At 42.7% G+C, this 22,450-nt stretch overlaps 1 protein-coding gene across 2 annotated transcripts in view; it reads right to left on the bottom strand.

Annotated features, from left to right (window-relative positions):
- LOC138265574 (phospholipid scramblase 1-like) overlaps nucleotides 1-22,450 on the bottom strand; it is a 399,538-nt gene that overhangs the window by 243,611 nt on the left and 133,477 nt on the right. The window contains exon 3 of one of the 2 annotated variants that reach the window (XM_069213400.1): nucleotides 4,777-4,881. The exons of the other annotated variant lie outside the window; for it this stretch is intronic. Within the exon in view, the coding sequence (XP_069069501.1) occupies nucleotides 4,777-4,881 (105 nt within the window). The remainder of the gene's footprint in view (nucleotides 1-4,776; nucleotides 4,882-22,450) is intronic. 2 annotated transcript variants of the gene reach the window in all.

Raw genomic sequence — 22,450 nt, 5'->3', positions numbered from 1 at the left:
TATGCAGAGAGAGGATTCCTTTTAAGTAATCTCATTGAAATCTGGAAGGCCAGTGAATAAACATAGGCCCGCCATCCCAGAGGCCCCGGCTCATCCAAACAGATGCATCGTTATTTTTTGTTAATTGGAATGCCTGTAGTTCATTTTAATGTCGTATATTACTCATACTTGTCTTACCTATGAAACAAAGTATGCATTTCCCCCAGAGAGACGTTTCCGTTCTGGTTAAAAGCCAATAATGGAATACACATCGCAGATGCGGAAAACGCCCGAGTGATATTGGGCAAAATACCGTTGCTTCACCTTCTGTGGTGTGGTTTTCAACCTTAGACTTTCTGTTTCTAGTTGCATTGTCTTTGCATTTGGAACATTGCTTACCGTGCCGTCGAGCTTTTTTAGTGTAACTCTGCATGTTTTCAGTAAGATTAGTGAAGTACGATCTCATCTTTGAACGTTGTCGAAGCTTTAACTCGTAAGGGACACTTCGTATTTTGACACTGTGCAAACCCCTGCTTCTCATGACAGCCCACTGGAATGTTTGCAGCAGACAAGTGATATCTTCAGCAACCCTTACTTAGTAGGTCAACCTCCAGATAAAGCCTACAAACCTCTGGTTTCAATCACCCCATCCACGGTCCTGGAATCATGTGGACTGGTTTCTGTGACGTGCCCTCAGCTTCCCGTCAACCACGGCCATTTCTATGGGCAGAATCCCTGGGTTTGGCACGCATCCTCCGGATTAGACTGAAATTCTTCTGTGCACTTCTGCACTCTACGCCTCTCATGCGCACCTCCACACCTTTGCATCTCTTCTGCACACCTCTGTGCTGTCTACCACTTTATTATGCACCTGTCCTGCACTGCACTCAACAAAACAAAAACAAAAAGCTCCTCCGCTCTGAACGTCATTGATGAGCTATTGTATTTAATTAGCTCGGGTCACTTTTCACTCTGCACTTATCCGGCATAGCTCTCTGCTCTAGACCTGGCCTTCATGCCTGTGCCCCTTTTCTATATCCCTTTCCATTCTGTGCTAACAAAGTGTTCTCTCTGCTCAGGCCCTCTAGCGCACGCGCCTCATCCCTTTCGCACCGCTTGGGCTCCTTTCCATTCTTCGTCTACCTATGCATCTTTCTGCTCCTAGCGGCTTCGGTGCACCTCTTTAGATTGATCTCTCCCCTTTCCTCTTCTTCTCAAGCTTCCTTTTCGTTCCTCTCTGACATGCTCTCCCCGATTGATCGCCTTCGCAATCTATATCCCTTTACCCCACTCATCCCCTCTCTCCAACAGCCATTTATTTTTTGGGCCACAATCTTGCAATGTCCTTCGATGCATTTTTTTTTTTAAAGAGTAAAAGCAAACGCTTACCAAGAAGTTACTGTAAATGTCACTTTTTGCAAATCATTGATTTGTGCCGAAACTACGCTGACCCCAGTGGAAGCTGATTTTGCAAATCTTATTTAAAAAAAAAAAAAAGGGTGTCACGAATGAATGTATTCTTTGTTGCAGATTTGTTTGTTGCTGTATAGAAAGGCCCTAAATATAGTAATAATATGGTGCACTTAACTGTGTGAATGTTGATAGGTCCAGCTGCTTTCTGCCAAGAAGTCCCTCTATAAGTCCCTCTAATATGTATTCCAAAATGTTAACCTAGCAGCAGTTGCTGGGGAGTTCGCATGTACCAAAGTCAAGATCGAAACACATTTTTGCCTGATCATGATTTCAACCAGAACAGATAGTTTCTTACAGCACCAATTGTCGGCGCTGCCAGTTATAAGCCCATTCTAAAGGAGGCTCTTGAAATAGCAACCTACATGAAAAATATAGTCAATAAAAATCACACTGCTGCTAGACGTAAAACCTACGAGTGGAGACTTCTGGAAAGAGATGTTTCAATGTTGTGCAACAGCATTGCTGCTCTGTTGTTCTATTAAATCGCGAAAGGCCCCTTACGAATGGCTGACAAACTTTATCGACAAACAAAACTGAAATGTTTACTGCATAAGTGTGGCAATCTCAGTAATGGGTTAACAAAACATTCATTGGCTTGACAACACTAGAGGTGCCATGAATTCACAAACTCATACAACAACAAAAGTCAATTTCAACAACACCTACATCTCAGTGCAACAGAAATTACTAAAACTCTCAACATTATCAAACTCAAATATTGAAAAGACAATTCAAAAGAAATATTGGCAAATCAACCAGGTCCTACATGAATATGCCATCACACAAACATTGGCATATACAACTGTGGATAGACTATTTGTGATGGGTCGGTCTACAACCTGTCACTTTGTGTGAATCCTGTGTCTGTGCCCTGTTTTTATTCACGAGCTCGTGGTGCTGCATTACACAGTCACAGCAAACTTAGGAAAGAGAAAACAGCACCATGAGCTTGGGGAATAAATAATAATAATAATAATAAACTGCACAGATAAAGGAGGAAGAGAAAATAGCCGGTTGCACTAAGCTAAGGCACAAGGTTTGTGCATGAAGGTCTTTGCAAGTCTCAATGCAAACACATAGCCAGACCTATTGACTTTGCCACTGCTTGTTTACTATTTGAATCACTTAAGACTTCAGTGGGGCGAAAGTACATATTGTCCGACTGTGAAGAATGGTGGTTTTTGTTTTTAGTAAATAACAACTGTCTCTTTAATTAAGACAGATGGACTGTCCACAACTAAAATCTTTTTCAAAGGACAAACCATAAGATCCATTTTACAGTTCAAGTGTTGAAACTATCTTCTTCTGTCTTCTACTTGGGTGACCGGACAAGTGGTGGATAATGCGCATACAGAGACACTTGCTGTGGAGCAGAGGTCTTTTTTTAAAACATTAAACAACAAACCAAACATTCCCCAAGGACTGGAATAATATGATTTCCTCTAACAAGATGTATAATGAACACTTAAAGTAAATATTACATTTCACCTTCTCCACTAAAACCAAATGGAGAACAGTTCTATTACCACCATGTCCATCTTTCCCAATCCAGTCCTTACACTTGAGATCTCATCTTCTTCTGGCAGACACTATTCCCTAGCCCACTCAAAATACTTCCCTCAACATGGCTGCAATTACCCAGGGGCCACTACAAAGGGGAAGCAGTCAATCCACATACTGCAGTTCCAAGCAAACCACAGAAAGAAAGAACCACATTGCCAATCCCCACCACCCCCCCCCCCCTTTCCCCCTGGTACGGGAGAGGGAGGAATCCCAGGACTCTATCGGGGAAGACTTGGACTAATGAAGTTTGCCAGTAAGTAACCGGACATTAATTTACATTTGATAGTTGTACATCCTTGAAGAGTTATGTTGGAGGCCATCCAGTTGAAAATACGCAGCAGAAACAACTTAGGTGCAGAAAAAAACAAAGGGAAGGCCATCCATTCTTTTATTTTTAATTAAAAGGCCGATCAATCCCGCTGAAGTGTAGGGAGGACCAAATTATCCAATATGGCAACAATTAATGGTGAATTTGTTTTAATGCGAGACCCGTCTCCAATTGAATTTAATTCCTTTCAAATGGGTAGTCTTTAAGCAGTACTGATAATTTAGACAAGGACAGCAACAAACACACGTTGCTTCCGCTGGGCTTCAGCACTGTGTGTTTGTTGAATTAATCCGGTTCCTGATATGGACACAAACCCTGAACATTCAAACGGTACCGCAGCTCATTGTTAGCTGCATCTTGTAGGCAGCTACCTCAAAAGCCTTATTCCCACAGACATATCTTCAGAAATAAATCCCTAACTTTAACCAGTAACGTTCTGATGTTTTCCTATTTTTAATATTACGTTTTTGTTGAGCTGTGCAGTGGTACCTTTGCATCAACATGCAGTGCGCCTATTTGTGTGCGTTTCTTTTAGGATGCTGGATATTGCATTTCTTAAAATATTTTTCCAATTTGCAAGTGATGGGTATTGCTTGAAACCACCTGATGATGTGTTTCACTTTCGATAGGTCGCCTCACGAGGCTTAAACACAAACTGCCAATCACTGCAAGATTCGTGATTCTGTAAATCTTTTATCCAGAGGAATTAGGTAGTTTCCACCCCTCTATTCTGTACCCCAAAGCCCTCCATGCGTGAGATCCCCTCACGTTCTCTACACATTGCCCCTCTAATTTTCTTTATTAGGATTCATTCCATTAACCAAGTTCAGTGTTTTTTTTTAAACTCAGTGACAAATACAAGGGAAAATCTCTTAGTTAGCCAAGCACTGAGAATCATTCAAGTTCAAAGCCATCAAAATTGGACCACAAGCCTCAAGGAAAGTCAGACAATGAGATTGGATTTTGTTTTCGAAATGTAGATCATTAGCTAGTTTACGAACAGTGGTATAGCTATCGCCATTAATACCATGTGCTGTCTGAACTAAGACCTATTGCACTTCACAGTTCTCAAACACCATTGTACAGTCATACCAAGTCACAAAACATCTATGGTGGCCAAGCTATTTAGAGAAGCAGTTAATGCTGTGTTAATTAATATAAGGAATTTAAATACAACTCTCTTTTTTGACAACACCTTATTAACTTTGTACCACCAGACAAATTAACAAAAATCTAGGAACTAATGGAATACAGGTGAATGGATTAGTTTTGTACCAAATGTCATGAATAATCATAAAACAGATTTAAACAAATGCCAAAAGGTATTTACTATTAAATAGACGTAGCATCATTATCAACCTAGCAAACGTAATTGAACACTCCCACATAACTTTCTCATGACATCACCACAGGCATCTAGTCATCTTTTATACCTGGATAAGTTCCAGGAGGGTATGGTTGATATCCTTGAGGAACTTGGCCTCCTGGGTAATTTTGTCCTCCAGGCCCATAATTGGGAACATCAGATGTTTTATTACCTGCAAAAGAGGAAAAGTAACTTATTTGTGTATTAATTACCAATAAGATGTATCATGACCTCTTCTTGTGTAAACACTACAGTATCCCATAAAAACGTGCAAAAGCAGTTTCATTCTGAGACATTATATTCACCTATCCTGTGCGCCAAACCGTCATTTCTGACATGTATCAGTTCTTTTGAATGTGGCCAACTATGTGATAACAATAGCAGAGCTCTGGGACTACATCAAAAGTTAATTAAGAAAGCTTATGATAATGAGTACAAGCTTATGAGAAAGAGTACAAGCTTATGAGAAAGAGTACAAGCTTATGAGAAAGAGTACAAGCTTATGAGAAAGAGTACAAGAACGATGATGTAAGTAAACATTATTGCCCAAACAGCAGAGTAAGGAAAATGCTGATTAGTTTGGCAAGAAATAGAGGAGAGTAGGACTGGAAGAAAATGTAATGTATTGTATATTAAAACAAGGCATTAGACTAGGATAATGGGCATTTGAAAGGTTTCTTAGGACTTTAAGGAATGTCTGCTGACTTCTTGGTTGGCATCAAATCCCTGGAGGAACCTTGCCTGTTGCTTTTACTTAAAGGTGAGGAAATAATTTCTAATTATTTGGGCTAGTTCATTATCTTTAACTGACAGAGAGATGGGTTCAAACCAGAGACACCTTTTGTAGATCCTCTGAGATTAACATCTTAAAATCAAATACTACAATAAATGTGTTGCATCATATTGTAGGGCTATAGGTGCAAACTGCTTCAAGGTAGGAGTAACATATACCTTCACTGGAATATTTACTTTCTGTTTACTTAATCATGCTCAGTCACTTTCATGAAAGCTAATAACCTGAAGAGAGAAAGCTTGGAAGAAATGTCTCATATGCATGAGGAACAAATATAAAAAACTGCAGGAAAATGGCACTTAATTTATCCTCCCAGAATGGACTTGTTACAACTCTATAAGCAGCCATCCTCCGGGGTAGGTCTCCACGGAGGCCTGACAGTGGATAATCTATTTCAACCCTGGGGACATCTGGCTCGTAGGTATTGCTGGCTGGGAGAGGATTCTGGAGTTAGGTTACCTTGGAGGATCCTCCCTCAATGAAATACTGAGGAAAGTGGAACCAGAATGAACTGATGGGCTGTGGAACATGGACTCCTGAGGCAGGGGAGTGGAATTCTTATAGCCCTGCCCAGGGCATATTGTTTGGGGTCGAGGGCAACACGTTTTCATGCTTATTTTGTCCTTGGGACAAGTAGGCCCAAACCCCTGCAGCACAAACCCTTTGGCTGCCAGTTTACAGAACCACATTATGGAGCAGGGAAGTGAATTGCCTGCAGTCGAGGTAATATTTGTGTTCATATGTTAATGCTATTTTAACTTTTATTTATGGTTCACTAATGTAAAGCCTTTATTATTAAGGTGAGCACTAATAATAAATGTTGGAAGCTCAGACTGCACTACTAACAGTGGTTCCAGCATAAAAATGTGTATTCACATCTGCAAAGTTTAACAATATGAGGATACAATTCTCCTAGAAGGCTATCTGATCAGATGCAAACATTTGCAGAAGCTTGAAAGCAAGATGTGTGATTCTTTACTTTCAAAATAAAATGTTTACAAAAAAACACACAAAAAAAAAAACGTTTTGCTAAATTACTATAAAACGTTAGGTACAGTTTCTTGGAAGCATCATTTAGTAAAATGTGTTGATGCATGCTAGTATTTCCAAAAAATATTCATAATGGAAAATCAGTAACCAGTTTCAACAAGATAATGGGAAACATGAAATTAAACAAGCATTGGCAAAGCCAATAGGTCTGATTTTGGTGGTCAGTCTTTTGGTCTTGTCAATGTGTGCTTTGTTTTGTCATGGCTTTTGTAAAACTTTATTAATGTGGGATCTACCAGGAACTCACCACTGTAAGAAACATTGGTGAAAAGCAAAAATCTTTTTTGGTCTCAAAAGGCACGCATTGCCATTGTAGTTCCTGGCATCAAACTTTGTGGGCCGATAGGCTGCTTGTAAAAGAGCAGATTGCTATCACTCACAGCCAAACAAGCTGACACATGGCTAGAGAGAGAGAGATAGAATTTTAATAAAATCAAAAGGTCTTGGTTAACACCAAACCTAATTAGAGGCCCAATTCTTAAAGAAAGTCACAAAAGTGCACCCAGGTATAGATGTTTTGCGTTAGTGCAGATTTAAATTTTTCATGAATTCATAAGAATTTGCACAAATAGACTAGAAAATTGCACTCCTAGAAAACATTTGTTAACTGTATTTTAACACGAGCAAACATGCACATCTAGATTTGCTCATGCGATAATCTGTTGAGCATTTACAAGTTGACTTTCCCTCCAACCACTTTTTCCCCAACCCTGGAAGAACTTTTACTTTTCCTCGTCAGGAGTAAATTTCCAAACTTTATCAGTATGGGAAATTATTAAAAAATAGCAGGTGAAAACCTTTAAAACATACAAGTTAGTAGGTTTGTACAGACTCAAGAGTATTCCAACCCTGTAGTTCTGTGTAAAGGTGAAGAAATAAGGAAATTTCTTGTATTCAAGCCCTGCTATCGTATTAGCCCTGACATAATCAGAGAGGTTATTTTTAGAGCTCTTATGTAATGAGATTGCTGCCATCATTTGTCGCCGTACTATATGACACCAAAGAGATAAGCAGATTTTCTTTTTTTTTTTTTTTTACAAGACAAGTAGATTATGAAGAAACTTGTCACTAGAACAAGAAGGTATTTTATAAAATTTCACATGGCTGTGAGGCCTCAAGAGTTTGGAAAATAGCAGGATATCATGACACGGAACACCTCATAATGTGGTTAATATGCACCTCCCACTCTCACACCACAACTGTTCACTCATGAGGAATGAGTAACTGGAGGCTGGCGTATAATGTTTTCAGCACTTTTTAAATGAAGGAACAACGGTCTATCCCATTTTTATAGTCTGGCTTGATAGCGCAGCTGTCACCAGACAATTATCTGACCATCAAAAGGGAGGGGGTTTGGCTCCACCCACATGCTGGGAGCCAGGAGTACACGTTTTGATTGGACAGAAGTTGTGTGCTTCGATAAAAAAAACAAAAAAAAAAACAGTATCTGCCTGTTGGACTTTTTTGCTTATGCAGGGTCATCCCCAATCTTTTTGCCTCCTGCCTCCTATTTTTTCTGACCTGTTGCTGTTGGCTTTTGAACTCTGAGCATTTTACCACTGCTAACCAGTGCTAAAGTGCATATGCTCTCTGTGTAAATTGTAAGTGATTGGTTTATCCATGATTGGCATATTTGATTTACTAGTAAGTCCCTAGTAAAGTGCACTAGAGGTGCCAGGGCCTGTAGATCAAATGCTACTAGTGGGCCTGCAGCACTGGTTGTGCCACCCACACGAGTAGCTCTGTAATCATGTCTCAGACCTGCCACTGCAGTGTCTATGCGTGCAGTTTTAACTGTAAATTCGACTTGGCAAGTGTACCCACTTGCCAGGCCTAAACCTTCCCTTTTCGTACATGTACGGCACCCGTAAGGTAGGCCCTAGGTAGCCCCAAGGGCAGGGTGCAGTGTATGGCAAAGGTAGGCCATATATTAATGTGGTTTATATGTCCTGACAGCGAAATATTGCTAAATTAGTTTTTCACTGTTGCAAGGCCTGTCCCTCTCATAGGTTAACATGGGGGCTACCTTTAAATCTGATTAAAGTGTAGATTCCCTTTTGGAGCGGACGGACATGTGGAGCTTGGGGTCTCTGAGCCCACAATTTAAAAATACATATTTTAGTAAAGTTGATTTTAAGATTGTGTGTTTCAAAATACCACTTTTAGAAAGGGAGCATTTTCTTGCTTAAACCATTTCTGTGACTCTGCCGGTTTGTGGATTCCCCTGTCTGGATCAGTTTGACAGTTGGGCTGGTTGCACCTCACACTAGACAGTGACACAAAAGGAGCTGGGGTGTAGTCTGCATTTCCTGATGAGCCATCTGTGCTAGGAGAGGAGTGGTCACTTACACCTGAAAGGGCAGTGCCTTTCCTCACACAGCGCAGTCTCCAACCCCCTGGTGAGTGTCTGGGACCTGGCCTGGGCAAGGCAGGATTTCACATTCAAAAGAGACTTTACTTTGAAGTAGGCCTACTTCAAAGGAGAAATTGGTTATAAGAAGGGCACCCAAAACCACAGACTTTAGATCACTTCTGGACATCAAGAGGAACCTCTGCCTGGAGAAGAGCTGAAGGGAAGTGCTGCCCTGCCTGTGACTGTGCTTTGTGGAGCTATCCTGCAGTTGCTGCTTCTGCTAGAGTGAAAGGGCAAAGACTGGACTTTGTATGCCTTCCATCTTGTGAAGAAACCTCCAAGGGCTTGATTTAGAGCTTGCCTCCTGTTGTTTGAAGTCTCAGGAACAGCTAAGACTTCTCTCTGCCAGCATCTGGAGTCTCTGGAGAGACTCCTGCTCTGACAAGTGGTACCCTATCCAGTCCCTGGGCCTTTGAAAGGAAAGCTGGTGGAAATCCAAGGAAATCGACTTCGGACCGCCGCCGCTGCTGAATCAGGAGACGCCGCCTGCAACCGACTCCGTGATCTTCGCTGGAACGCGATGACCTTCGCAGGCCAGACGCTGCTGAAGCCCCGCTGAAGTCTGCGACTCCGTGGAAGTCGCAGCACCACGTCGTGACCGATGCCGCTCGAAGTGTGCGGATTCAAAGTTTCACACAGACGCCGCGATCCCAGACTTTGCGCATCCACTTGTTTTCACTCTTCACCAAAGGTACTGTACTTGGGGGTCTATGTGACTCCGTGTCCGGCACCGCTGGTGTCGGCTTGTTGGGAACGACTACATCACGACGCTGTGTTAACACCTCATCGAACCATTTTGTGTTTCTAAGCGCTACTTTTGAGTTTAATCTTTAAAAATTCATAACTTGACTTGCGTATGTTGGACTTTTGTCGTTTTGGTCTTGTTTTGTTTAGATAAATATTTCCTATTTTTTTAAACTGGTGTTGTGTCATTTTGTAGTGTTTTCATTAATTTACTGTGTGTGTTAGTACAAATACTTTACACCTAGCACTCTGAAGTTAAGCCTACTGCTCTGCCAAGCCACCAAGGGGGTAAGCAGGGGTTAGATGAGGGTGATTCTCTTTTACCCTGACTAGAGTGAGGGTCCTTGCTTGAACAGGGGGCAACCTGACTGTCAACCAAAGACCCCCATTTCTAACACTGCCCATCACTGCTGCTTTGATCATTTTATTTATCCAGCTGGCTGAAGATTAACTTTCAGAGGAACATAAATGAATGCCACTGTAATGCTGTAAAAGTGACTTAGTTAACTAGATTTATTGTGTTTGTCCTTCTCTGGCAACAGCACAGATGGGAGGAGGATAGCCATTAACCTAAATGGATTTTTAGGTTGGGCTTGAAAGTATAATTGTCACGTAACATTTGTAACCTACACAAATATTTTTCTACAGTTCTCTGCTTTCACACAAATACAGTGATTCCCATGCTATACACTTGTAATGCTTCATATTTCTAGATTACCTTGCATTAAAGCCAAACCTGCTGGCATGGAAAATGCTTGTTTAGTTTTGAATCAGTAACCACTATTTCCACCTGGGAGGTGCCTGAACTTTGTAGCGTTCCAACCGCTTCTGAACCATAGTGGTGTGAAGGGCCTTGGACTGATCTGAGGTTCTGAAAACCCTTCAGAGGTTTAGGTATTTGTCAAGATAAAGGTGTCCTGTTTCAATGTCAAGTGATTAGGTATCACCTTGTGACTCAACGGACCATAACTGAGTGGACGTGAGCTTGGTTTGTGACATGACGATGTGCCTCAAGGCGGGGAGTCAGAGCAAGGAGAACCACTGCGGGGAGAGCTGCCGACAAGGGGGGGTGGGGGTGAGACAAGGCAACATTCAGTAGGATTTGCATCCGGCACACAGTGTCTGACATCTAGGGCTGACATTCAGGGCTGTATTTGCAACCGAATATATGTTTCCACTGTTTTCCAAGCTGCATTCCAAGCAAGCAGCCTGTGGTGTTGGAGCCCTAGGCCCTCATGTCAGTAAAAACATACGACGCAGACACAGTGGTAGGGTTCTGCAAACTGGCCACGGGCACGTGCTCCCGGCCTCTTTTATTGGCAGGGTCACCTGACCGGTGACCCCTGTGTTGGGTGGGTGTGGGGTGTATATGTAAGGCCAGCCCTCATCCGAGTGGCTGGTAAAACACTAGAACGTGTCTAGCAGGACACTACACAGCCCAGAAAGGTGAGAGAAGGTGAGGTAGTGAGGCCCCACACTGGGATGCTGGTGCTGCGACGTCATTGACCACAGAAAACAGACTTCAGACTTTGCTTCATTGCCTTCAGGCTCCTTGTAGCCCACAACAACCCAGATCCAGAGCACCCCCACTGTCTGTTAATGCACCCCAATGTTACCCACAGCAGGGGGCTGGTGACAAATAGCAGAACACATGAGGCAAGTAGCAAGCGCAGAGCTGGAAGTAGCTGTACCTCTGGGACCTGAAAGGAACAGGACAGGGCCGGCCCAGCGCAAGGGCAAGATTTGAACGAAAGAGCACAGCATTAGATGCTGAGGCATAGAGGGGAGGACCATCCCTGCAAAGTGGCCTGGCGTACCTGTCCCACGCTTAGTGGTCCCTGGCACAGTTCATCGCAGCCCCCTCCAGCAACTTTGTAATCTGTAACTTGTACTGAAATTGGACTTAACTAATCTACAGCATCAGAGCAAAACTAAGCAATGGAATGTACTGTACTTTACAGCTCTAGACAAACCACAGTTTTTGTGTGCACTGGCAAGCTTATAAAAACTCTGAGGTTACTGCTATAAAAGAGGACAAACAACATCTTGGTAACGTTACCTTTAGAAGGCCTACACGCCCATTTGTGTTTGTTAACTGGTGCCTATGACAACATCGAGGCCTACCACTGGGGGCCACCAGGCACAAAGATTGACAGAGAGTAACCAAAGGTCCTAGAAAGTAATCAAACTAATTTCCACTTGGGTGAAGTTATCACATCAACTCTTATTCCGGTGGCATGCCAGCGCCATGGTGAAAATGAGGGGGTCTCATGCTAGCACACAGTGCATTAGCGCAATCAATGAAAATCAGGGAGGTGTATGAATAGAGTAGGTAAGGCCCTGAACTGCCTGAATTGTAATTGCTACAAGCGCAGAGAGGGCAGCCTTTAAAGCCCACAAGCATTTAACAACACCATCTATACAGCAGTAGATCGTCCGGTTTCACCACATACAACTGTGCACAGCAATAAGTCCAATCACACCCAAATGAGCAGTAAGTTAACAATTGGCATGAAAACATCAATATTAGATTTCATTCTGAAACAAACGCCCGGCTCTGTCTTCCAGTCTCAGCCCCACTACAAGCTCCTGCAGCCTCAACAGCAATCGCAAATATGCTGGAAGCTACAAAATTACTTCCAACGCCCCCTTAGCAAAACCACAATGGTGAGACAAACTCCCCCATACACCGGGGGGGCAACTAAATCATTTAAATCTCACCAGAAAGTTCTGCAGACAGCATCATTGTGGAGCTTGATACCAGAAGAACAGCAGAGGAATGTAAGCAAAAGGGCATGAGCACCATCAGTGCAACCTGCGCTCACAGCTTCCTCCCCCACCCATGGTGATTTGCAGCAGCATGAGCCATTATTCCCTCAAAGTCCCTAATCACCCTAACTGCACAGATCAACAATTTTGGTGCAGAAGCGTGTGGAATTCTCCTGCAGGGGCCACCCTGGGAAATCGAGAGCTGATAGAGCCAGAAGAGCTACTTAGAACTGTTAAGGTCCAAAAGGGGCCTCAAGATCTTACGGAGGTTACGTATACTGCCATACATCACAATGAGAACAAATCCACTGATACACACGGAGCAGACATTTTGCAAGAGAAAGCTCAGTCAATTCTGGCCCAGGACTATAGCCCTTTAGGATGCCTATACAACCAAAATAGTACAGTCCCTCTCACCCTCAAACTCACACTGAGCAGAGAAATCTATTGGCCTTGATCAACGCGACCCTGGTTGCCATAATAAACGCCTTTACTTGGCAGTCAGACAAGTCAGAGCTGTAACTTGACCTCATACAAGCCTTAGCTCCATCTATTGCTAAGATGGAGGCCAAACGCACTGCCCTGGAGCAAAGAGAGGTAAGGGCTAGTTTAGCTGGACAAAACAAATCAACATGCTGCATGCCACTTACTTTTGAATCCGTGCTGCAATTGACAATGGTGTACTCACTCGGCACTGAATCATCGGGCTCAGCGCCTCGGCATTTTAGCAGATACTGCTAGCTAGCATGACAGAGCTATCAGCCCTTTTCTTCCGATAGGTTTCCTGCCAGCTGCAGGAAAAAGGCACATGAAGCTGGCCACCCTCCTCTTTGTCGAGGCCCACACCCCCAGTTCAGACATCCGCGGGAGCAGCAGGAGCTGCAAGGACCTTGTGCCTCAAGGACCCGAAAGGCAAGGGAATGCCTGCTCGTCAGGAGATAAAGCTCCTGCAGTCAGCGACTGAAACTGACAACGCAAACTACACCTTGGCTTGCTCTTCTCCCATAGCAGATGCAATGGGTGGCTTGTGAGTAGCAGATTTGCTTGCTTTGCTGCACTCCCCTCTATGTACTCACATAACACATGGACTGTTCCTCTTGGTGCATTTTCTCTCTCTTCAACTTCCCTCAAGAGTATTTTTGTACTTGGCTGTTGGGCAGTGGGTAAATTCAGTGCAAGGCACCAGCCTTAAGAAATAGAGCCAGTTTAGTCACCTAGGTACATTGCATGGACTCTTTCCTTAGTACAGAGCATGCAAATTGAAGGCAAAGTTAAATGCTGCAGCTCATTAACACTACCCGAGGTGATAATATGGCAATGGCTTTGCAGACAGGGAAAAGGCAAGGAATGCAGGGAAAACTAATTGCTGCAAGAAGACCCTCCTCAACTAAATTCGGAGTGCAGAAAATGGCTTTAATTAGAGCTTATCTATCAAGGGACAGAGATGGTATGGAAAGTGCTCAATCCTACTGACTCGGACCCCCTCTCCACAGGTGTGACAGTTGCTCTCTCAAGTCCAGATGAACTAGCTACCCCATCTCCAACTGTGGAAGGAGTAACGAGAAAGTTTTGGACCTAAACACGTCTAGAGGGGGGTGTCACAGTCCTAAAAAGCACAGTAAAATAGCTTATGATGCAGGCCTCACAAAGCAAGACGGATATGAATAAGGTGGAGACGGAAGACAGTATCCCCCTTTTCACAAAACCATCTATACCCGGTGCCAGGTGAATTGAGACAGAAGAGTATTAAACAGCTGACTTTTTGCCGGTACATGGACAACACTAACCAGGAAGAAACTCCTGCCCTAGACTCTTGCTCTGCTCTAATGAGCCCAAGTGCAAACTTAAATGCTGCTAATCTGCCCAACATTTAGGTGCCCCAGGGGAGATGTGGATCAAAAGTCCGGACAGATCTTCTGGAAAACATCCTCACTAAGTTAAGAGGGCTGAAGAGGAACTCGCAGCACTGAGCAAGCCACCCGTGAAAATTGAAGGGCCCTGACCCAGCTCTCCGCAAGACTAAGAGTCAGAACAAAGAACCTCTACCCTGGAATATAAAATGTGAGTACAGAAAGTAGAGTTAATGGCAGCCCAGAAAGAAATTTGACAACTGACAAACAAGATTGTTCTTGAAAATCATAGCAGACGTTCTAATCTACACTTTCTGGGGATCCACGAGGATGAAGAAATGTAGGGCAGATATTCTGATACAGCTGCTGGTTAAACAGGCGTTTTACCTAGCTTTGAAAAAGACCTGACTATTATGCAGGTGCATCAACTCTCAACTAAGCGTACACCAAATATGAAATTCCCACAGGCTAGCCTAGTGAACTTTAATGGCAACAGGATTAAACAACAGATTTTGAAAGTTGTTAGCAAGCATAAATAATTGCCCATGAAAGTTTAAACTTAGCATAGTTTTAGATATGCCTACAACAGCCGCCCATTGAAGGAAAGAATACCATGGGCTCTTAAGCCAGTTTAGATCAAGTGGCACCCAGTCTTCACTGTTCCAACAGCCAAAATTAAAAATTTCCTAAAAAAAGGGCACCAGTGACTGATGAGGGATTACAGGGGGCTCAAACTGGCAGTTCTCCCCCAAGCAGGGATAAGGATTTCATCAGGAGGGGGCTCCCAATGCTTGGTGGGGGAGGGAGGGAACTAAGGTGTTGGTGGGATATGGCAGTTAAGAAATGGAAGAGTTTATACTACGAAAAACAGAAAAGACCATCAGTTGACAGAGAAATACAAAACAAAGCAATTTTGAAAAGAAGGGTTAGTGCATTAGAATTTAGGTACATATGCCCGAGATCACTTTGGCATAGCACTTTTAAGAGAGATCTATGCACTCCAGCACTTGCACAAACAGGGATTAGTGCAATAATTGCGAAGGTAGGAAAATTCAGTATATAAGCATGTGATCATTCTAGTACAGCACTTTTGTACAGGACACTAAGTTTTAGCAGTTGGGGCAAACCTACAAATGAGGATTTGCTCAAAAAGTTCAGTTTGGCACAGCACTTTTTGCGCAGTACATATTAAATGGTATTTTGAAGATGCCTCAGAAGCATCTTGAGAACGGTGGGGTGGTGGGGGGGGGGGGTGGGATATAAGAGGTGAAATATAATGACCATTTGAAAGTGATTTCGCTCAATGCCAATGGCCTGAATATTACACGAAATGCTATAGCAATTGAGGATTGGCTGAAAAGTCACTCCCTAGAAACTGCACTAATTCACATTTTGGGGAAAGGACTGAGCAGAGCTGTGCAATATTCAAGTGATGGGCTTGTTTTGAATGTATCTCAAGTGTTAAGGCAGATCACAGGGGAGGTGCCATCTACATAAACATCTTCTAGATCATATTAGCTCTTCCCAAACAGATTAAAATGGGAGATGGGCCCTGGTTAGCGGTTTCATCAACAGTGTTAGAATAACCATAGCCACAATCTACACTCCGGTAGAAGATGACCCAGTTCCGTTGGTAGAACTCTGTCAGACACTTATATCTTATACCTGGTAAATTCATTCTGGGAGAGGAATTTAATTTTCTCTTAAATCCCGAGCTTGGCTCTTCATCTAATATTCGTAAACAAAACAAGCCCCAAGCCACTAGGTCTATGTTTGAAAATATGAAGTCCCTAAATTTGGTCGACCTGTGGTGTGAAAAATATACGGCTAGGCGTGAGTATTCCTGTGTTTTTAAAAGGTGTAACTCGGCATCAAGACTAGACTACTTTCTCTCCTGTTATGATTTAATCTTAGGCAGCTAAAGTCACATTTCAAACAGTTTTTCTGGGTAAACTTTGGTTGAAATGGTGGTGACAGGGATTAGACTGAAGAGGTCAATAGGCCGATATACCTTCAGTAAGTGAAGCTGGAGAATGAAGCTTGGTGTTCCAGGACTCAAAACAAGATTATTTTAAATCCAACACCAACACAGCTAGTGTGGGTATTGTCTGGGAAGCATTCAAAGCAACCATCCATGCCTGCATTACTTCTAAGAGCATTATGGAAAAAAGATGTCTCGGAGGCTGGATTTCGGGTTTAGAATCCGCCCTAAAGCAGGCTAGTGAAAAAGTTTTAAGATTTATAATTGACAACTGAATTGGAGCTTAGGAAAGCAAAACAGCTAATGCAGAGTTATTTTTAGAAGCAAGAATATATCTCTAATAATGCAAATCTGCAAACGACATAGAGAGAATGAATAAGCCGATATCGTAGTTCGACTCTCTCCTAGGCAAAACTGCTGGTTTAGGGATGACAGCACTTTTGTTTGTAGGCTACTAGATCAATGCTACAAGTCACAAGTGTCGGCCCAACCCTCCCAGCTCACAAGCAGTACCTCACCATAAACCCAAACAGTAGAAGGTGATTTCTGGCAGCCTTTGCGCATGGATTCTAGGAGTGTGACATCTCAGGGGAGTCGTGGTGGAACAGAGATGACCCTTTTCTCATGTTAGTAATAAGTCTCAGTCACACACAGGAAATAAAAGAGATGCAGGAAAGTTTTCAATTGGTTTATTAAAAAGACTGCAATCTACTGTAAAATCATGAGCTGAAATGACTAGAATAATGACCAATGCAAGAAAGAGAATTGTACAGATGAGTCGTGAATACAAAGCCCCCACCATCTTGCAATAAACGTGAAATGTAAAATGTCCCTAAAACCTTAGCATGGTGAACCTAATTTCTAATCTAAAGAGAGGTAGGTCTGCTAAACCTAAACTGACAGTACCAGGTCCATGAGAAGTGACCCCAACCCTTGTTACCTTGGAATGAGGTCTCTAAGATCAGACTCAGTGGTGACACGAAGGCTGGATCTGCATCAAGGCAACGTGCAGCATAGATGGCGATGATAGCATCTGGTAGGAATCCCTCTGATAACATTGAGTGAGATGATGCAGGTAAGTTCCCAAAAAATAGATAAGAAGGCATACTTGGGACGGTAATTATATAAACAATTCCCTCCAAAAGGACATTATGTTCCTGTCACACGTAAGTGGGGAAGGAACAAGATGTGAATACCTACGTATGTCACTTAACTTACGCAGGTAGTGACACCTTTACAAAGTGGCACTAATAACGTACAATCAAAACATTTTATTAACTATAAACATACCAGCCATTTTGAAAGAAATAATTAAATAAATAGTCTAAGACAGAGCAAGATAAGTAGGTTAAAAGTCACTAGGTGAAGGGGGTACAGGCCCACATGCTATAAGGCTAAGGTAAACTCCGGATTCCATTTAAAACTAAATAGGATCCTCTACACCCTCCCCATTGCCGGAACAAGGATGTCGTCAAAGTGATGATGCCGGAGGTGGTGTATGAGTCCAAGCTCAAATGCTCTGAGCTAAAAATAAGTTAACATCTTATTAAAAACTAGTTAAAACAGCTAAAAACATACAAAAAGATAAAAATGGTGACCATGACAAGCACAGCGGACCAAAGCCAATCTTATTAATAAAGCAATTTGGCATACTACTTTTGAAACTTTGGAATAAAGCCAATGGTCAAATCAGTTAACAGCAGTCATGGTCTTGTAGAATGTCTCTGAAGTCATTGAAAGGAAGTGCATCCAGGAATGACTCAGATGTCAGATCAATGACAGGATTGGCAGACGGATCCACAGAGCAGTAGTATGCAGCAGCCTTAAGCGCATGATCCCCTGCAAAGGCAGGTCCATCGAAAGTGCCTGAAGGTGCCAGATAGTTGACCAGGGGTGACTCATAGATGGCCTCACAAATCAGCCTCAGTCTCATGAGGCATGACTGTAAATGAACCTACATCGGGAACACCACCAGCTCTTGGCCGACAGAAGGCATTAGCAGAACAGCAAGGCATACAGAAGATAAACACTGAAAGAGTCAGCAGGTGCAGCTGATGACTGGTTGCACCACCATAGGAATGGTAGGAATGACAATGACCAATCATGCTCCAATTCTTTCAGCAACGGAGCACCAAAGAACTGCACCACGCAATCATGGCACAGCTGGGCTGGTGGTAGTAGCTTAATCACTCTACTTAGCTGAGAAGTCACAACCATTGCTTAGTGAGGAACAGCGGCAGTATCCCACCAATCAGTGCCAAAGTCACTGGAAAGCCGCCATTTAAAAAAGAGTGAATAGATAGCCGATGGAATGACTCCAAAGACAGTCTGGAAGATGGAGACAAATCCAGACCCAACAGCCATAAAGAAGTGCACAATCCCTGTAGTGTTCAAGACGTTAAATATTCTGGAAACCAGCTCTCCAAAGTGCTTGGGGAAATTGTTGTTTCATAGGGATTTTATCTCGCCTGATGATCTTGCTACCTGGAGAGCATACGTCTCTCTCTGGCCGATGTCAACGCACCTTGTTTCTGGAACAGTAGCGCCTTTCGTTTGCTCAGCTTGTCATAATTTACATTAGTAGTAGCAACATGAGGCCACATTTCTGCTACTCTTATCTCTTCTGTGTGAGGGAACAGAAAGTGTCTGAGACAAGTTACAATCTTAGAGACTGAAATTGCGTAGGCAATTCCTGGTCTCATACCAGAACAGCTCTGTTCATTCAGGACCACATAACTTCCATTCTAAAGTTTATGAACTGCTGGACGAATCAAAGGAACGGGAGTACCCTTCAGAAAAAAGGCCATGTTTGTGCCCCCGCATTGCGAAAGCCACAAAGGGACACCTGTTTGTAAATCACTGAATGACTAACAGTAGTCTTGCATTCACTTCTGCTGAGAAAGACCTCTGCTTCACCTCAAAGGCCAACTTCCACTCTTCTTTAATATAGCTATCTACTAGCCGCTCGTATCTGCCAACAGGAAGATATTTCAAGCATTTTGTTGAACCAAAGGTGGAAATTGTCAGATTTATAATGGCATGTACGAGCCATACCGTTGATACGCTTTCTGCAACTGTGAAAGGCAGCTTTTCTATATGAAGCATGATGTAACTTGCTTTCCTTTTAGCCATTATCTGTTGTTCCTTGGATAAATTAAAAGCAGCAAACAGGCCACTACTGTTAATGTATTGCCATAGAATGCAGCCATTTTTCAGAATCTGTAACGTCCAACCTAACTGCATGAAGGAATGCAGCTGTATTTGCCTATGGTGTAGAAGGGACAAGTCATTCTCAATGATATCAATCGCATATGGCACTACGTTATTCAGGGTGTATATTCTGTTGGACAGAGTATTCATGCCATTATTGATAACAGCTAAAGTCTTTTACAAATTTCCCTTATCTATCTGCCTTAAACGTGTAGCCGCTTCTATCTGCAAAAGCTTCCAGATCTCATTGTATAGGGCATACAGGAATCTCTTAGAGCAGGGTTATCTGGGACATAGCAAGAAATCCTGCAAGTCCACATCCTTGGATAGGAGAGTAAGATGTTCCTTAACTGCTGCTAAGGTGTTCATCTGTAACCATTGTTGCCAGTGTTTACCCACACTGTATGTGGTAACTATACCAGAGTGTTGACCTGAAAAAAGCGAGGGTCCGGCCAGCAAATCTTGAACCCCCACCCCTGTCCGAGGAATTGTCAAAACGCGCCTGACACCCATTTGTGTCTAGTGGCCACAATAACCACCAACAGGGACTGGAAAGTGACCAATTACAGGTACCATCCTGAACCTTGGCATCTAATTCTTCCTCTGACTTTCAGGAAGGATAGCCAATTGGTGAATGTGGCTTGTGTGGGGACACTGGGCACATTCATTTTCTTTAGATTTGCTAACCTTTGACAGGATGTCTGTTGAACTGTCTCATTTAAGGCATGAGGCATGCTCTAAATGAAGCTTCCCTACCCTGGATTTGCCAATCTTGCATTCCCCATACACTCTTTACATCAATAGTGTCCTTACAGTATTCGTATCCTTCAACTGCTAGTCGGGAAACAAAGGAATCTGAATAAATTAATTTAGTATTAGCTTGAAAAATCTTCTGTATTTTTAAAGGTGGTAACTTAAAGTAATATGACTCTGCATGCGTAATGTCATGCCCAGAAAAGTATAAGAATTTATCTAAATAATTTTTTGGGCTCCCCAACGGTGGAGTTGAACAGTGTTCCCACTGTGTGTAATTAAATACTGATCAGTGTCTTGTAACTGTGCAGTTAGTAATGTCCGCAATTATTATAATTGAACACTTCCCCATAATTATTTGTGTTAGTGTACACATCATCACTTTCAAATACAGTGTAATCTTGCAGCTCAGCAAGCACTGAATCAACTGTTTGAACATCCCAGTCATCAGAAGCAATATCAGGCATAATTACATCAGTCAATGTAATTTTAAAAACCTATGGAGTTTGAATGACCTCAGAAAGCCTGTAAATATATAATGGAACTTTATTCCACACAATCCTATCTGGAATTGGTGCTGCTGAAATGTTCGCAAGGGACAAGTCTCTTCGGACCTTATGTGAGGAAAGAAGAGTGCTCAGGAATATACTGACCTTTTATCAAGAGAAAGAAAACAGTCACAAAAGCAAACCATTACAGAAAGACAAGCAATGTCAGAAATATCCACATATAGTACCAAGGATAAACCAAATAGTTATTTTTAAGTCATATGTACAGCTTACATGTCTCTGAAATTGTTTCAGTTGCAGATGAAGTTGAAGGACAGTCATCAAAGTCGATGAAATAACTAGAAGCAGTCTCTGCAGACACAGAAGCCAATGCATTACTGGTCGGTAGATCCACTTTGCGTGGAGGTTCAGTGAACGGTATTGTCTGTTTGTTTTGGATTGGAGTACAACACAGCCACATCTCAGACTGTTCTTGTAAGTGTAGTGGTAACAGGAATAAGCAGAAGCTCATTTTCCGGCCTCCCCATGCTTGAGGAGGCATTTGCCGCACCGGTGTACATGCCGGCATAGTCAGAAGAGTTGCGGTTTCTTCTTTGAAGAGGTATGTCCTGTTGGGTAGTGGCAGGGGATCAGGAACTATCCAACGGACCTTTGGGTATACTGTGCAGGGACAGACATGATGCAATTTGATGTTGTTGATGGAGACAAATCTGTTAGTTTTAGAGCCTTGCAGAGGTGGTAAGATGATAGTTTTGGTGCCTTGTATTCCCTGGACTGGTACTGGTGCTCTGTAGGTAGGGCAACATTCCTTCTTCACAGCAATCTTTCCACAAACCAGATCTCCAACTTTACAAATCCAGCCTGTAGAAGTTGTTGGTAAGTCCCTTATTCCTAAAGAGGCAGCAATGTCAGATGAATTATCACAAAATTGTTGAAGCCACTGTAAGAAAGTGAGATGTTCATTTATTTCAAAAGGTGTGTCTGCTGGCACCATACCAGGGACATATAGATCTAGGACATACAAAGGTAACCCAAAGAGGACCTCATGAGTAGTACGTCCTCCTAAAGTCCATCCTGGCAGATTATTCAGTGCTCTCTTGACCCCATATAGGTGATGAAGCCAACTGCGGCCTGAACCTAATATTCTAGCTGTTAAGGACTGCTTTAGATCTCAATTCCTCCTCTGCACAACCAAATTACTCTCAAGATGGTAGGGTGAGGAGTAATAGATTTCAACACCCATTGTCCGCATGGTGTATCTGAATGCCTTGGAGGCAAAGGCAGGGCCCTGGTCCGAATGGAATGCTGCAACCGGATATGTACTGATGAAGATCAGCAAGACTTTTATAATAGATTGAGCTTCAGCTGACCTCTGTGGCCATAACCACAGGAATCTAGAACAAGAATCTACAGCGACTAATATGTATTTGTATGCACCATCAGGTTGTAAGGGACCACAACAGTCCAGGTACACACATTGTAGTGGCCTACTGGACACTAAGAGGGATGTCTGCGGTGGGCGTTTGATATTTGAGCCCTTTATCTGCTGGTAAATGTCACAGCAAAGAACATATTGCTTGGTCTGTTTCTATAGACCCAGCCACCAGAAGCATTTCTGTAAGAGTGTTATTGTGGCCATGAAATAAGCATGCGCAGATGTAACACCCTC

Source organism: Pleurodeles waltl, chromosome 11 (assembly GCF_031143425.1).
Source record: "Pleurodeles waltl isolate 20211129_DDA chromosome 11, aPleWal1.hap1.20221129, whole genome shotgun sequence".
NCBI lineage: Eukaryota > Metazoa > Chordata > Amphibia > Caudata > Salamandridae > Pleurodeles > Pleurodeles waltl.
Note: the sequence above shows the minus strand (reverse complement) of the source record. Positions and strands in the feature narration are given on the sequence as shown.